Source organism: Musca domestica, unplaced genomic scaffold (assembly GCF_030504385.1).
Source record: "Musca domestica strain aabys unplaced genomic scaffold, Musca_domestica.polishedcontigs.V.1.1 8, whole genome shotgun sequence".
In the NCBI taxonomy this organism is placed as follows: Eukaryota; Metazoa; Arthropoda; class Insecta; order Diptera; family Muscidae; genus Musca; species Musca domestica.
Window position 1 is genome coordinate 22,054,971 of NW_026712409.1, and position 18,801 is coordinate 22,073,771.

The window sequence follows — 18,801 nt, forward strand, 5'->3', positions numbered from 1 at the left end:
CACTATTAAATACATACAGGGTGAGATAAAAAAACTGCAACAATGTCAAACGCCATAATTTTTAAATTTATTTTTCTTAATTTTAATTGAAAGCAAAAAATGTCGGAAATAGCATCAAATTTTAGAATAAGTTTAGATTTGTTCGAATTGATCACTTTTGGCAAGAATTATGACCTCCAAACAGCCGATGAAACCGTCACACGCAGTCCGAATGTTGCTCTGGGGCCCATTCCCGGCGAAGCGCTTGCTTGTGGTGATCGACACTTTGGTATTTTTTAGTGCCAACCTTGCATTCCAAAACACTCTAGACAAAATAGTCCAACCGATTGGTATCCGGAGATTTTGGTGGCCATTGTGGGCTGAAAATGAAGCGAGGAACCTCATTTTGTAACCATTCTTGGGTTGCGCGTGCTGAGTACTGGTGGACCAAGGTCCAAGGTCTGCGGCCAAAATGTTTGCATGTCTAAGGCTTTAATACAACCTCCCGAATATTTTGGCGATAATATTCGGTATTTATTCCGATGCCATGGTCGATTAATACGAGCGGAGAACGACCATCGGCTGTTATATGGCCGGCGCTTGAGTTCTAGTGACCAACCGTAGGTGCACATTTTCAGCTGACCTCTTTGGCAAGTAAACACGAATGTTTTCTCATCGGAGAAAACCAAATTCCGCAGTTCATCACTTTCGGCCAAGCGAAGTAACTCTTTAGCTGTTTTGAGTCTATTTTCCTTCAGTTGCGATGTGCGTTCTGGCACTTTTTGAAATTTCAATGGCTTTACCCCGTGCTCATTTTTCAATATTTGCCTAATGGAATATTGCGATATGTCCAGCTCACGAGCCATTTTCGGCCACTGCGCCGGCGGTTTCGTTCAAGTTCCTTCTTTACTTTTCGAACCATTTCTGCTGATGTTGCTGTTTTCTTCCGTCCACTTCCTTGACGTCGGGCTACGCTACCAGTAGCACAGTAACGAGCGATGGTACGAGGCACAGATAAAGATTTATTCACATTTAAATGCTGGAGTTCTCTAACGATAGCCACTTGTGGTTTTCCAGCCAAATATAAAGAAATCACACTATCACGCTTTAATTCCATCACGAATAACTTTTTTTATGGAAAATTCTCACCAAAATGCTTTTGTTCGCTTGTAAATAATATAATGAGCTGTCACTGGAATAATTTCAACAGCTGAGTGGACGAGTGGCTTAGAAATGACAGCAGTCTGAAGTTGGCTGCATTTTTTCATCTCATCCTGTATTTATATCTAATTTTTCAAATTTACATCATTTTATAATCCAATTTTGTTCCTGTGATTGATTCTTCAGTAATTTGTGAGAATGTCCTTACTACCCGTTTATTGTCCTTTTTTAAAATTTGACCTTATGTTTATATATTTTTAATGAAGTTGTCCAACACCATTTGGCACTCTGCCAATGTTGATTACAGACATTCAATATGGAAAAATTTTCATCTAAATTAATTTTAGAATTTTGTTTGAATCAACTCATGCCTAAGGCAAACATTCAATATTTAGACATTTCTATAAAAATGTTTAATGTAATAAGGCATATTAAAATTTTCCCTTGGAATTTATTTTCGATATCTAATGGGAAAAATTTTCCCAAGGCCTTTTATGCATGGAAGAAAACCACTTAAAAAATATTCTAATAATAAAATACCCCCAAATTAAATAATAAAGATATTTCCTTAGTTATTTTCCGAAAAAAAAACTTGTCCTTATGCAGTTGCCCTTAGTCTGTGTATTAAGTGTTCCTTTATGAATGCAGACATGCCATAACATTTTGCATGATTTTCACTTAGCATTAAGAAATAAGTCAATTCTTCAAAATATCATTAACTTTGAAGGCTTATCCTTGATAAAATATAATTAAGTTATCACACGTATATGTGTAGAAATCAATGAAGATCTAAGCAACATTCTTAAAAATAAAGTTTATTATATAATTTCTAAAACTATTTTATACGTTTATATCCTTATGTATCAAATATGTATCCTGCCGATCCCTTTTGTCACTTAAAGAATTCACAAAATTAATTGAAATAAAATGACCATAAAATTTATAAATTTCACAGCACATTTTTTGGGGGCGCCATCTAAGCATAAAATATTCTATAGCAAGCCTATGTCAAGGATAATTGAAAAATCAAATTGATGGGTGTGTGTGTGTGTGTATTATATAGAACTAAATTGAATTCACACATACCAAACAAAATGTTTTTAGTTTGTTGACATCCTAGTATCTATGGCTTGGAGACAAGAAATGAATTTTAAAATATTTTTGGTATTTTCAAACCAAAAAAATGTAAAAACAAAATACCGATACATAAATGAATTATCAAGAGAATTTGCACTTCCGTGCACAAAAATAATAGAGAGAATTTATTTCTGTCAGGGTATTGATTTCAAATTGAGTTATTACGGAAATAGGATAAGGCAATCAATTGAGAGAAAGAAGGGAAAAGAATAAAATACCAAATCAAAACTGAAGACGACTCTTCGAATGCTTTTTTTTTGGAGAGAATAAAATTGTTTTTTTTTTACCTTTCAAGGTCTTTCATAGACAGGAGATTTTTCAAGCTCTTCCATAGATGGAAGATTTTTCAAGGTCTTCTATAGATAGGTTCAAGGTCTTCCATAGATAGATCTTTCAATGTCTTCTATAGAGAGAAGATTTTCAAAGTCTTCTATGTCCAGAGAGAGAAGATTTTCAAGGTCTTCTATGTCCAGAATAGAAGACCTTTAACAGGTCTTCTATGAATAGAAGACATTTTAAGGTCTTCCATGGGCAGAAGACCTTTTGAGGTCTTCTATAGACAAGTAACCTTCTGAGGTCATATTTATACAGAAGATCTCTCAAGGTCTTCTGTGGACAGAAGACCTTTAACAGGCCTTCTCTGGACAGAAGAACTTTTCAGGTCTTCTCTGGACAGAAGACCTTTTCAGGTCTTCTATGGACAGAAGACCTTTCCAGGTCTTCTCTGAACAGAAGACCTTTGAAGGACTTATACGGGTAGAAGACTTATACGGGCAGAAGACCTTTGAAGGACTTATACGGGCAGAAGATTTTTGAAGGTCTTCTATGGACAGAAGACCTTTTAAGGTCTTCTACGGACAGAAGACCTTTTAAGGTGTTCTACGGACAGAAGACCTTTTAAGGTATTCTATGGACAGAAGACGTTTTAAGGTCTTCTATGGACAGAAGACGTATTAAGGTCTTCTATGGACAGAAGACATATTAAGGTCTTCTAAGGACAGAAGACGTATTAAGGTCTTCTAAGGACAGAAGACGTAGTAAGGTCTTCTAAGGACAGAAGATGTGTTAAGGTCTTCTATGGACAGAAGACGTATTAAGGTCTTCTATGGACAGAAGACCTTTTAAGGTCTTCCACAGACAGAAGAACTTTTAAGGTTTTCTATGGACAGAAGGCGTTTTAAGGTCTTCTATAGAAAAAATACTTTTCAAGGTCTTCTATAGAAAGAAGACTTTTCAAGGTCTTCTATAGAAAGAAGACCTTTCAAGGTCTTCTATAGACAGAAGACCTTTCAAGGTCTTCTATAGAAAGAAGACCTTTCAAGGTCTTCTATAGACAGAAGACCTTTCAAGGTATTCTATAGAGAGAAGACCTTTTAAGGTCTTCTATGGACAGAGGACTTTTTAAGGTCTTCTATGGACAGAAGACCTTTCAACGTCTTCTATGGACAGAAGACCTTTCAACGTCTAGTATGGAAAGAAGACCTTTCAAGGTTCTCTATAGAACGAAGACCTTTCAAGGACTTCTATAGAAAGAAGACCTTTCAAGGACTTCTATAGAAAGAAGACCTTTCAAGGTCTTCTATAGAAAGAAGACCTTTCAAGGTCTACTGTAGAAAGAATACCTTTCAAGGTCTTCTGTAGAAATAATACCTTTCAAGGTCTTCTATAGACAGAACTATAAACGTCTTCTATTTTTTTTTTTTCTTTTAAGGACATGAGACCTTTGAAGGTCTTCTATAGGTAGAAGTCCTTGAAGGTGTTCTGTATAGACAGAAGAAATTATGTATAGACAGAAGACCTTGAAAGGTCTTCTATAGAAAAATGACCTTATAAGGTCTTGTGTATACAGAAGACCTGTCAATATCGTCCATAGAAATACAGAAAATATCTCATCCCCTATTACTTTTATTGTCAATTTTTCGAAATCGCTCAAAGATTTTTAGTCAAAAAAACAAAAAAAAATTCCATAAATTTGTATCTTCATGACATCTTTATGACATATCAGTCGGCGTTATTTTAATTTTCGAAATCCCATCTGTTCGTGACAACATATTCCACCGAAACGTATATATATATATGTGTATATTTGTGAATTCCTTTGACATCAAAAGATTTGTAAGTGCCCCTCAACAAATCCGAATGTCTCAAAAGCTTTTGTCGGATATGAACTATAAATATTGTCATAAATTTGTATATCAGTGTATTTGTTTGCTAAGCTTACTATTTGTGTTGTTGTTATTGTTGTCACTGCTGTTGTTACTACAAGCAAATGTAAATGCAAAGTAAGTTACTTGCTTAGTGGTGAAGTAAACATAAAACAGGATTAGAAAGGGTTATAAGATTGGGACGCAAGAAAACCTTTTTTGTTTTGAGTAGGAAAGTATTCACCTTGTTTATTTCATATATCCGAACTCCGAAAAAAAAATTGCCTGACGCATCAAAAAATGGATGAAATTTAGGTTAACTCTGCCTAAGGTATACTTACATGAGGAACTAAAGGACAAATACTTTCGAAATCCTTTTTTGTGGCCAATGTTAAAATATGAACTGGTTTTATTCGTGGATTTATGAAAAGCTATAACTTGTCATATAGTTTTTGGAAGTTCGCAATACCCCCCTTATTTCATAACCTTTTTGATCTGTGGATATCACATAACAAATATTTTTAAATTCCCTCATCGTTGTAGGTGTAGGTTCCGAGCTGAGAGGTATTTACAAAAGGGTATTTTCTTTTATCGAACATCAAATATTGCATTCATTCTTTCGGTGTGTCTGTGAGTTGGTATATGTTTTCTATAAATATTTTATGTAAGTCCCTGTTGTTGTACCAGAAAAAAACACAGCAAAATACAAAAATATATACACTTTACGATTTTACAACAGGCATACTCATACAAATAAACAAACACACACATATGTCTTTCATCATACCAACACAGACATATAAAATCGAAATGTTTCAATAAACTTGTTGTCATTGTCATTGACATGTTGTTTATGGACTGACTGGTGGGTTGGTTGGTAGTGCTCGAGATTCCTTGCACGTTGCTGTTGTTACAATATTTCCAATATAAAGTGGCATACTTTTAGGTGTACGAGCAAAAAATATGATATTACATATAAAGGGGAGGCAATTTGTCACATTGGTGTATGTGTTTCCAGGTGGTATAAATATGCCAATTTTAGGGAGTATAAATATTTCTGCATATCAACTGGAAAAGTGAATATAACATGGAATTAGATTTTTTTTGGGATTGATTCAGTTATTTTCTTTTCATGTGAAATTTTCTTTTATTTCTCAAAAAAATTGTTTTAGAAATTGGAAAATATTAGATTTTCTTTGTAATAATAAATTCAAATCGAAAACAAAACAGGTGTCACTCATAGAGCAAATATTGTGAAATTTGTATTTTAAAATAATTTGAATTCAAAGCAAACATACTTTAAGGGGCTTATCAACAAATGGAGATTATATGGGAAAAGAAAACGAAATTTTAAATGAAATGCTTATGAAAATAATGTAACAAAGGACAGAAGGCCAGTCAGCTGTTAAAAATATTAAAATTTCAACAATTTCTCATCATCGTTATCATCATCAACAACAACGACAACAACATCTGCAGTAGAATTTAAATGCCTACATTTAGGCTGCGTATTATAATCCCCTTTGTAAACAAAAATATTTCCTGTTTATTTATTAGTATGGCTTTTTCAAAATTTATTTTCTTTGTCAATGACAAATTGAGATTAATTTCATGAAATTCAAGGAAGACACAACATTAATCCTATTTAGATTGAGATGACAAATTGCCAAGGTTGAGTGATTTGCAAAAGACTGATGTATTAATAGAAGAATTTAAAATTTGAATGAAGATGAAATTTGATAGATAATGTGAAGTTATTAAATTTAAGGACACAAGGACATAGAGGTGTTTGAAATACTTAAATGTTACCCTATTGTGGAATGGGCTTTGGCATGTTTTCTGTAAAAAAAATATAACTTGTAGGGATATTTTCTTAATAACATCCTTAATGGACTCTTTAGTATTGGCGATACTCTCATGTTTTTTCCAAAGATACAGAGAGAATCTAATGACTTTCTACAAACTGAAGGGCTTTCATATTCATACAATGAGAAAACTGGACTCATAGAAGACTTTCCCCAGGTATTCTACAGACGAAAGACATTCAGATCTACCAGAGAGAGGGAGAAGTTCTTCAACAAATATGAATTCTACAGAGAGGATACATTCAAGAAGTCTACCACTGAGAGAATGCTTTAAGAGGTCTCGACAGATAGAAGATATTCAACATGCCTTCAGCAGACAGAAGCACATTAATGTATATAAGATCCTTCGCACCAGGTCTCCAAGAAGAAGTTCAACAGGATTTATGCAGAGGAAATACTTTAAGGATGTTTCCTTTTTTTAAAAGGTCTGTCACTAGATCTACCAGAGATAAAACAAGTAAGAAAAGCTGTAAGTTCGGCCGGACCGAACTTTAAATACCCCTTTACCATTTGGAACGGATTTGACAATTCTCAAAAACAATAAAATCCTTCAAAATTCTGTTAAAATATTAGAAATACCGAATTTAGCTGTTATATTAGGGTCAATACGACGACATGGACCTGCAGAGGTAACATTTGTCATAAGCCATTTCAATATCCAAATGCGAAACTTTAAAAAAAAATCGGTGAATAATGTAGCTAGTCATCAAAATGCCGAATATCGGAAAGTACCGGGGGCTATACGAAGACGTGGACCTGCACAGACAATTTTCTGTCTTAGGCTGTAGTAAAATTCGAAATTTGAAATAATTCTGATGACTATTCTCGCTAAAATCATCAAAATACCGAATATCGGAAGGTACCCTTACATGGAGACTATACGAAGACGTGGACCTGCACAGACAATTTTTTAAGGCTGTAGTATTCATTGCGAACTTCGAATACCAAGTTTTAAACAATTCCGGTAAATAATGTCGCTAAAATCGTCAAAATACCGAATATCGGGAGGAACCCTTGGGGCTGCAAGGAGACGTGGACCTGTCATAGGCTGTAGCACCCATTACGAACTTCAAATACCAAGTAAGAAACAATTCTGGTAAATACTGTCGCTAAAATCATCAAAATACCGAATATCGGCAGGTACCGTTATATGGGGGCTATACGGAGACATGGACATGCCTAGACAATCTCCTGTCATAGGCTGTAGCGTCCATTACGAACATCAAATACCAAAGTTGAAATAATTCCGGTGAATAATGTCGCTAAAATCATCAAAATAGCGAATATCGGGAGGTACCGTTATATGTCATAGGCTGTAGCACCCACCCTCCATATTATGGTGGAGGGTATTAAAAGATCCTTTCATAAAATGAAGATGAAAAAGTTGATCTTCCAACAGAAGAAGTTCCTCTAGAATTTAGAAACCCTTCACGGATGTAGCCGCTCTTCTATGAAAACAATTTGCTATAAAATCCTAATTGTTCTTCATTTGTAGTTGTTAGAAGATAAAGGAAAAATCGTTTGTAATAGCATACTTTCAGGTGTCATCATTTTTCTTCTTTAAAGACTTGTTCCACTTGTCCGCACCCCCCATTCTAAGTCCTTAATCTCATGATATTTAAAACCCATTTAAATTGTCACCTTTGTCAAACAAATCTAATTTTCGTCAACTCTCGTTCTCTAAGTTTACTTACCTCCAAACTTTGTTGTTGTCGCTGTTGCTGGTCTTCGTTTGTGTTGATGGCCTTATCATCAGAATTTTGTATTTGTTTCTGTTGGCTGATGTGCATGGCCAGACGCTTGTAATCCTCTTCTTGCTGTACGGTCTCTTCACGCAACTCCTGCACATAGACATCGGTCTGCTGTTGGCGTTCTTTGAGTGCGGCTAATTCCAGCTTAAGTTGTTGGAAATCACTACGAATTGTGGTCAAATCCTCCCAGCTTTGGGTGCGTGTGTTGATGTCCCGCATCGCATTGCTGGCAAGGGTTTGCAATTCCACAAGTTGTTTCCTTAGCTCGCCGACCGACTGTTGCAGCCATTCGATGGTGAGGCGTTCCTTGTTGCCATTGGCACCGATAATCGTGGTGCCCATTAAATGACCATTACGTAATTCTTGAACTTCACGTCTGAAATGGAAACGAAAATAAAAAAAAACAAACACAAAGGTAAGAGATATTGAAATGGTTAGCTCAAGGTGATTTATGGTTGGTAGAGACTTTTTTAACCGACGGAAAAACAAAATTTAAATAAACAAAAAAGTATTTTTTAAGTAAATCCTAAATCACAGAATCCCCTCGAGGTCCCATGAAATAAAATTCACATTTTCCTAGGCAATCAGACAGACAGTTATGAATTTTTAAAGTGTAATTAGACCGACAGCGTATTTATACCCTTACCGAGTGGCCTTGAAGTATGCCATACTATTTGTTTACAAACAAAAGTTGTTGATTTTGTTTAAACATGCAAACTTGTAATTGTTTTGTGTGTAACTACAATTCTGAGAAGAGAAAAGAAATAATAACTCTGGGCCTTCCAAACGATAAAATAATTGTTTTCTTATCACTGCCCAAGGCTATGCTTTAAAAATGTTCTAGGAAACAATTTTTGCATGGTATCCATTTCGGTCATTAATATGAAAAAAATATTCCAAGGTTTCATAGTAAATGTTTTAATTGATATTAGACAGAGTATACCTTAGGGTGTTTATGTTCAGTGATTAGAAAATACATTGCTTTGCTAAATGTAAACAATGGATTCTTTGTTTTGACTCAGGAACATGATCAATTAAAAAGAAATTAATCAATTTTCCATTAGGGTCAGAATGTTGTTTTAACAAAAATAAAAATCCCCTAAGGTATGCAGTAGTTTTACTACCAAAGCTGTGTGTGTACAACTTAGAAATCTGTGTTTTGCTTTTAAATGTTCTCTAAAAGCCTGTTTGCTTCTGGGTTGTTGTCGAGCAAGAAAGATTTGTTGTTTTCGTAGATAATTGTTTTATGGTTAAATCGAAGCATACTTTTGGGGGATCAAATACTTAATAGAGATTGCAAATTGTTCATCAGGAATTTTTTTGTTTTTGTACAATTGTTGTAAAGAGATAATATTCAGGTGAAATGGGAATGAGTTTCTGATGGAGTGATGATAATCGGGTAGATTGGTTAGTGGAGAGTTTTGAGGACTACAAGGAGCATATTATCCACTTAAATGATTGTTGTTCGGCCATGTTGTTGATGTGGGTAGGTACTTAACATATAGGAGGTCCGGGGAGCAATGGAAGGAATTTTGTGAAGTATATAATTTAGGAAGAGCATGTCATGAAGGTGTAGATTTTTTTTATGTTCCAATAGAGTCGCAACTTTGGTTTTGTAATATTTTCGATATTTATATCAAGGACCATTAGGACTATGAACAGAGATTTTTAAAGGATATTTTTTAAACCATCAATGCCATGAACCTTGATTTGAAAGGATATTTTCACAAGCACTATAAGGTCATGAACCCGGATTTTTAAAGAATAATTTTGAGGACTACTAGAGATTAAAAGGACCATAAGGATTTTAAAAGTAGATTGTAAAGGATATTTTTTCAATGAGCATTAGTGGTATGTATTAAAGTTGACCATCAGGCGCAAAACTTTTAAAGGTCATTTATAAAAAATCGGGGCCATAAACGGTAATTTTCAATATTAAATAACTTTAAGGATGTGGATTTTTGTGAATGTGGTTTTCTAAAGTGTGTTTTAAAGGACCTTCAGAGCCATGAACGTGAATTTTGAAAGCTTACTTTATAAGGTACATTAGGGGATGAGATTTGTTTAAAAATATTTTTTGAGGACAGTCAGTATCATAAACATTAAAATTTATAGGATAATTCTTCTAGCAACACAAAGGCTATAACGTAAATTTTTTAAGGATATTTATTCGATGAACATAAGTGTCGTTAACGTGGATTTTTTAAAGAATATTTATTCAAGGAAAATTTGTGTCATTAACGTGGATTTTTAAATTATATTTATTTAAGGAATATAAGGGTCAAGAAGGTGGATTTTTAAAGGGTATTTATTCAAGGAAAATAAAGATCAATAACGTAAATTTCAAGGAACATCAGTGTCATTAGCGTGGATTTTGTAAGATATTTTAAAAGGACTATTAGTGCTATGAAACTGTTTTTTAAGGATTTTTCTTCGAGCAATATAAATCTTAACTTTTAAAGAATATTTTTAAGGACGGTTTGGGCTATAAAACTGGAACTGTTCGTGTCACATTGACAAATTTTTTCTCAGAACAATAAATGTGGAGTTTTTGAGAAATTTATTTTAAGGACCTTCAGAACTGTTAAAGTAGATTTGTCAGAAAATAATATTAAAAGGAATAGTTTCGAGGACCTCCAAAAAAATTAGCGTGGATATTTTTTTTTTTCATGGAACTTCAGAATAGTTAAATTGCACATTTAAGGTAAACAATTGAAATTGCTCCAGGACTTCCAGAGCTATAGATTTGATTATCATATTCTACGCAACTTTTATCAACCTGGTCTCATTTTTCATTTCCATAACATTCCTGTTGTTAAGAGTAACTCCTCTAGAAGTATATACAAATTCCTTTTTGTGATAGATGTCAACACCATGGTGTTTTATTTTATTTTTTTAATTTCTTATCTTTCAATTCAACTCTCATATTTCACATTATAAAAATGAAATTACAAAGAAATACATTGCGCCATGTGAAGTTACAAGTGAAAAAGTTTTCCATTAAGATTTCGCTTTTAAATGTGAATAAACCAAACCAAACAAAAAAAACTTTTGTTTATCGCTTAATTTTTTGTGGTTTTGACAACCACTAACAGCTGGAATTTGTTTTTCGCTTTGGCTGCGAAATTTAATGAAAAATGAAATGAAATAACTTTTTTTCGTTTCATTTTCGTTTTTTTTTTTTTACTTTTTCTAAGAAATAATGAAAATGTATATTTTACTATGGCATATCTTTGGGGCGTAAACAAATCGAGAAAAGAAATTTAAAGCATACTTTATGGAGTTACTTTGGGGAAAAAAGATGCCATTTTAAATGGTTTTATTACAAATGTGATGCCATTTCATTTGAGAATAATAAACTTTCTGTATTTAAGGGAAAAAGGATCTCTTTCCATTGAAATTCTCCGAGGATGAGAGATTACGCTCATTGAACCACTTAACAAAGGCATTATTTTATGGATTTTTCCTTTTTCTATTCTATTTTTCGAAATTGGTTTATAAAACTTTCTGTTCTGTTCACCATTCATTTTTCATTTCACAATATCTCATTTCAAACAGTGAATAAGTTGAGCGAACTTCGGTTTTTTTGTGTCCTAACAAAAGGTAGCTCTCTGACGAACTTTTTTCTAAAAAAGTTATTAAACATAAAATTACAATATCCACAAAAAGGGGAAAATTCTGACAAAAAAATCGCTTTAGATTGTGCAGTTTCCTTGTGGTTGGAGAAATATTTTTGTCGAAAAAATGCTTTTAACCAAAATGTAATAGACAAATCTGCTGAAGAGGGGCGGGGGAGGATAACAATTTGTGCAGCTTGTTTGAGAGTGTGCCAGGGCTTCTCACCGACCTCTTCAAACTTCATCAAACTTGTTATTTCACAAAATTGAAACAATTTAATATGTTGGCCATATATCATAGGTAAAATTTGGCCCGGAGGATGGTGGAGGTGGTGATGGCGGTTGAAAGGAAATGGAACACAATAAAGCCAAAGTACAAAAAAAAAGAAAAAATAAATAAAACAAAAAGTAAAATGAACAAGACCGTAATGAATACCCAAAATATAATAAAGGAAAAGTTATTGAGTTCGTTTTGCTGTTTCCGTTTTTTTTTTTTTTTTTCAAATAAAATAAAATATAAAACGGATATAGTACCATGGGGACAGTTAGACCTATAACATAAAAATCATTAAAAAAAGGAGAACAAAAAGAGGCAAAAGTGGAATTAAATTTGAATAAATATTCAAATGGTATGCAGGGTTGCCATTATATGGAGATTTTATTTCGGGAATGAATTTATGAATGACATTTGGTCCGATTGGGCAATTAAAAATAATCCAAATTTTTAAGTTCAATCGTAGAACCACCTTTCCAAAATTATTCAATTTTTTACACTTTCTAGTTAAAGGTCCTTTAGGTGATCGTTGAAGTCTAAAAAACTCTTTAAAAAGGACATGGCAGAGAGTCTTTTAAAATGTCTCTGAAGATTTGAAAAATGTTCATGAAGTTTTCTTTTCAGGGCATAGATGCTGATCAAATAGCCTTTCGGAAAATATAAGGTCTTCTAATAGTAGCTATATTGAATGGTATTCTACAAATGAGCCTTCTAGGGATCCATGGTGTAGAAATTGATATTAAGAAGTAAAAAAGCAGTAAGTTCGGTCGGGCCATACTGTGAATACCCTCCACCATTAAAAACGAATTTGGAGATAAAAAATCTGTTAGCAAGTCTATTAAAATCTTAAGAATACAATAACCGTTATATTGGAGTCTATACGAAAACGTGGATGTGCATTTGTCATAGGCCATTACAATACTTAAATACGAAACTCGTAACAATTTCGGTGAATAGTGTCGCACACACATCAAAATACCGAAAATGGGAAGTTAATTTTCGGTGACAAGCTTTAGTAAACATTCCCAACAATTTCGGTGGATAATGTCGTCAAAATCCTCAAAATACCGAATATAGGAAGGTACCGTAATAGGGAACCTATACGGAGACCTGGACCTGCATAGCCAATTTTCTGTCACAGGCTGTACCACCTATTACGAACTTTTAATACGAAATTTGAAACAATTCCGGTGAAGAATGTCGATAAATTCATCAAAATACGGAATATGGGGAGGTACCGTTATGTAGCTATACGAAGCTATACGAAGATCTGGACATACATAGCCAATTTTCTGTCACATACCGAAGTAGGACGTAATTCTTGGACATTTTAAGAATATTTGAAGATTTTTTAAATAAATATATTTGTTTAAAAAAACCCGAACTTTATTCTTCAATATTTCAAGAATATTCCATCTATGACCCTTAGAACTAAAAACCTGAACATTTTTGAAATAATTTTCCAATTAACTTTGGAACTATAAACAAGGATTTTTTTTCATATTTTTTAAAGATTTTAAGCAAGTTTTACAGGCTGTACTACCTATTACGAACTTTTAATACGAAATTTGAAACAATTCCGGTGAAAAAAGTCGCTAAAATCATCAAAATACCGAATATAGGGAGGTACGATCATATGGGGGCTACAGCAAAACATGGACCTATATAGCCCATTTTCAATACCAAAACCACCAACAAAGAATTTGTGAGGTCTAAAATCTATATTTCGAGGTTTACAAACAGAATGATAAGCCCTCCATACAATGGTGGAGGGTATTAAAAGGTAAGGAACAATTTTAAAAGACATTATAGTATTCCTGGAGAAATCTGTTGAGTTCAATAGAGAGTTTTACATATTCTTCATTAACTCAAGGAGCCCCGTATTCTTTGAAGAATACCTAAAGTCAAACATATTGGCTATCTATGCACGAAAGGATGGCTATACCACTGGGATATTCCAATAAGACACCAAAGTTGTTTCAACATAAAGTATTAATCCTCAGGCTAAGCTTGCCTTGTTTTAGCCAGAAAATCCCAAGAAAATCACTTTAGGTCACCATTCTCCAAATGGCAACCCCCCAGTCGAACATCCAAAATGGACAAGACAAACAAAAATTAAGTTATTCATATTGGAAACTTCATAACGACAATACACTTCGATTTCAAATGATGCATGGCACAAAAAAAAACAAACAAAAAACAGGAAAAAATCTCGGCAAATGTTTCCTACTCAAAAATGCTTTGTTTCCAAGCCATTTATTTTTATGTAAGTAGATTGCCTCCCACTCCAATCCGCGGGATGACCCTTTTCTGATGATAGGAACAATTTTGTTGATTTTAAATAAATGAAAACAAAGGGAAATATAATCACCAAAGGGTCATATAATTGAGCAAAAATGCTCTTTTTTCTTCAACAGAAAAGGCAAATTAACTGTTTCCTTTTCCTTCGCAGTAAAAGGGATTTTTTCCAATTATTTCGAAAGGCTTGAAGGATATTGAAGACACTTTGTGAAAATCCACCTGTAGCGAATGGCATGCAAATTATTTTGGGGGGGAGAGAAAGAGAGGTCGGAAAATTAACGAAAGGAATTGCAAAGAGGTGGGTTTTTTTCATAAGGCTTGCAATTTTCATGGAAGGAGGTCAATAAGAAGTTTAAATTGTCCTCTGTAAAAATTTTCGAGGACTTCCATAAAATGACATATATTACCTTAAAGGTCTTCTAGAGCACCTTTATATTTTTAATTCAATGGATTTTCTTAAGATTTTTCAAGGGCCATGAAGGCAATTATCTTTGGTTTTTAGGGACCTTTTCAAAAACCATCAGGATATTTTAAATAATTTGATTTTTAAGGACCTCAGATCAAGAAACGTGTTTTTTTAAGAATTTTTTTCAAGGACCTTCAAGCAAGATATGTGGATTTTTTAGAATTTTTTTTTTCAAGAATCGTCGATTTTTTATGATTTTTTTCAAGGACCTTAAGATCAAGAAACTTGGATTTTTTAAAGAATTTGTTCATGATCCTTTAAACAAAGAACCGTGAATATTTTGAAGAATACATATCAGCGTCCTTCAAACAAAGGAACATGGATTTTTTAAAGAATACTTATCAAGGACCTTCAGATCAAGAAACGTTTATTTTCTAAAGATTTGTTTAAAGGAAGCATCTTGGATTTTTTAAAGAATTGTTATCAAGGACAATCAGACCAAGAAAAGTTGTTTTTTTTTTAATTTTTTTCAAGTATCTTCAGACTAAGAAACGTGGATTTTTTAAAGAATTTTTATCAAGCACTTTCAGACCAAGAAGGTGGATTTTTTAAAGAATTGTTATTAAGGACCTTCAGACCAAGAAACCTTAATATTTTTATAAAATTTTCTCCAAGGACCTTCAGAAAAAATAACGTGAATTTTTAAAATATTTTTATCAGAGCGGGAACTTGGATTTTTTAAAAAATAGTTTTCAAGGTCCTTCGAAACAAAAAACGTGGATTATTTAAAGATTTTTTATCAAGGACCTTCAAAGCAAGAAAATTGGATTTTTAAAATAACGAGATTTTTTTAAAGGACTTCCGATCAAGAAACGCGGATTTTTAAAGTGTTTTCCAGGACCAATGCAACAATGTTGACATATCGTGCATATTTTTTTTAATTCCTCTCTATTTCACTTGGAAAAAATCTTTAAAATTAACGGCTATTTGTCTTTAAAACCCCATAAAAATTCTATCTCAAAAGATCACGACAATTTGTGTCTGAAAGGTATTCTGGGTGACATTTGTAAAGTTTTTTATAAGAACTTTAAAAGATCTTCTATGAAAATTTTTAATTTTTTTTAAGCACTTCTCAATTAAAAAATCCACACCTCAATTCAAAGAAGACGGACCCTTAAACGTTCTCAACATCAGCGCATTACTTCGACTGAAAGGTCTTCTCTGAAGTATCCATGCGGGATTTCATGACTCATTTTAAAAAGGTGATCTCGAAAAAGTCTTAGAAATTCTTCTCTAAAATATAAATAATAAAATATTCTTAATGTCATGTAGGGTACCCTTAAGGTCTTGTAAATTACCCTCAACCCTTGTAGAGTATCCTGTATTTAATGCCGTATAGACGACTTTTTGAACTAACTTGCAAAACCTTATTAAACTTGCCAAAAAAAAAAAAAAAATACAAAATTTTCCTCGAATTTTCTTTTTCAATCTCAACCCAATATTTGTACCAATTGACACAAAAAAACCCAGGATTTAATAATAATCTGGTATTTGGTTTCCATCGAAATTCTGCATATGTGGTGAATTCTCACTTTGTTTTGGTCTTTTTATTAACAAAAAAATGATATTCATCGGCTTGTGTACATGTGTGTGTGTGAGTGTGTGTGCGATTGCATGGAAAACTCATAGCCAGAAAAATCAATTTCTGAGTAAACCAATCTTGACCACAGACCTTCAATTGCTCATTCATTTATCCACTTGCCTTACGATAGGCCATAGATTCTCTCCATTACAAATTCCAATGAATTTTTTTCTCACCGATTCTTTTTTCTGGACAATCTTTTGAGTTGATTAAATGAAATTCTCTTTTTCTCTTTTTCTCGTTTTTTTTTTTTTTTTTTTTTTTTGTTTAATAGTATTTCATTGTTGGCTTCTGTTGTCACAGGAGGACCTATTCCGGGGAATACAATTTGGAACAATGCAATATGTGGTCATATGAATGTAATAAAGGAGAGAGTCCTTTATTAACATCAACATGTAAAATACATATTTTCGGGGAACATACATAAAACAAGACAACCAAAGACTATGAAGCTATAGATGTGCCTTTGGAACACTATGGGAATTCAATAAATGTTTGTCAAAGGCCTGCAGTTTCCTATCCAGCATGAGAGTCCTAAAAGGGGACACTAACTTTATCATGTGACACATTGGAAAATGCTGGCCAGAAATATTAAAAAAAAAAATGTTTTCACATGAAAGTTGTGAAATAGATTTTAAAACATCTTAAAAATAAGGAATGTAAATCTTAAAAAGTTTATAATGATGTCGAAACTGCCGTAAAGGAAGATTTTCAGAAAGTTCCGATTAAAAATAGAAGATTTAAACACTGTATAAATTTCGAAAGGCAACCATGATGTTTAACTTCATTATTCACACACCATGGAGGCTCTATACACGGTTGCCCATATTCGACGGACCTTTGGGCCCATTCCGATCGACGAGGCTTGTCCGCAGGCAACTTCCTTTGCGTCAATTGAATTTTGTACGGGAACAAATGCAAATCAATGCGAATAATCCGTTGTAAATGGACCGAGCCATTCCCAACTGCTGAGAACGGCGTTTTTGGGATGTTCTTGGGGACCTCTCAACACTGGCTCGTACGGCAGCGATATTCTCGGCCGATCGCCTTGGTCGACTTTTATACGGCCTCTTCGGATTAGAAAGAGCCTTACCAGTCGAAAATTGTTCGTATAAACGCTTAATGGTGTTCTTAGAAGGCGCACTTCTCACATTTTTTAATGTTTTAAAAGCACGTTGAGTTTTCACAATTGACTTCTTCTGTCGAATGTAAATTTCAACTATTTCAGAGCGCTCGCGTGGCGTGTATTGGTTCATGGTAGAAATCTGCTTGGACTGACGCTTCAAACGCGGTATGTCATTAAGCGATGTGACATCTCTGTCAAAAGTTATGGCGTTGCCAGATGGGTCCGTCGAATATGGGCAACCCTGTATATGGAAGCGGCGTTAGCCGCGATGATTTTTCTGAATTTGGGTGTTGTGAGATGGCTATGGATGGGCTAGTTGAGCGTGGTGTCGATATCATTCAATTTGATGTTTTTCACTACTAGTAGACTTGCACTTCCATGCCAAGTGGATGTGAAAGACAAACAACTGCTTCCCTCGGTGGCTGTTACTTTCAAAGAAAAAGGACATTCGAGTTTATTGTCCCAATTTTTCCTCCATAGAGGGTTGGTACCTTATTATCATATATCATACACACACGCAAACAAGGTGTGATTAAAAAAACTGCAACCAACTTCAGACTGTTGTCATTTCTAAGCCGCTCGTCCGACAGCTGTTAAATTTATTCCAATGACAGCTCATTATATTGTTTACAAGAGTACAAAAGCATTTTGTTGAAACTTAGGTATTCGTGATGGAATTCAGGCGTAATATTGTGTTTTCTTTATATTTGGCTGGAAAACCACAGGTGACTAGAGCCCTCCAGCATTTAAATGTGAATAAATCTTTTGTGGCTCGTACCATAGCTCGTTACCGTGATACTGGTAGCGTAGCCCGATGTCCAGGAAGTGGACAGCAACATTAGCAGAAGGCTTTCGATAAAGTCGCTTCTTTACTTTTCGCAGAGGCCGAAAAATGGCTCGTGAGCTGAACATATCGCAATATTCCATTCGACAAATATTGAAAAATAAGCTTGGGGTAAAACCATTGAAATTCCAAAAAATGCAAAAACTTACACCGCAACTGAAAAAAATAGACTCAAAAGAGCTAAAGAATTGCTTTGCTTGGCCTAAAGTGGTGAACTGCCGAATTTGGTTTTTTCCGATCTCCGATGAGAGAACATTCGTTGTCCAGCAGTTTGTAAACAAACAAAATGATCGTGTTCACTTGCCAATGAGGGTAAGCTGAAAATGTACACCTTCGGTTGGCCACCAGAACTCAGGTGCCGGCCATGGTGATGGTGTGGGCCGCCATAACAACCGATGGTCGCTCTCCGCTCGTATTAATCAACCATGACATCAGAATAAATGACGAATATTATGGCGAAAATATTCTGGAGGGTGTATTAAAACATTGGGCACACAAACATTTTGTCCGCATACCTTGGACATTCCAACAGGAGTCAGCACGCTCCACCCTAA

General features: G+C 34.1%; 1 protein-coding gene across 1 annotated transcript in view; it reads right to left on the reverse strand.

The window, feature by feature from the left end:
* LOC105262010 (protein scabrous) overlaps positions 1-18,801 on the reverse strand; it is a 64,284-nt gene that overhangs the window by 39,569 nt on the left and 5,914 nt on the right. The window contains exon 2 of the mRNA XM_059130917.1: positions 7,989-8,413. Within this exon, the coding sequence (XP_058986900.1) occupies positions 7,989-8,413 (425 nt within the window). The remainder of the gene's footprint in view (positions 1-7,988; positions 8,414-18,801) is intronic.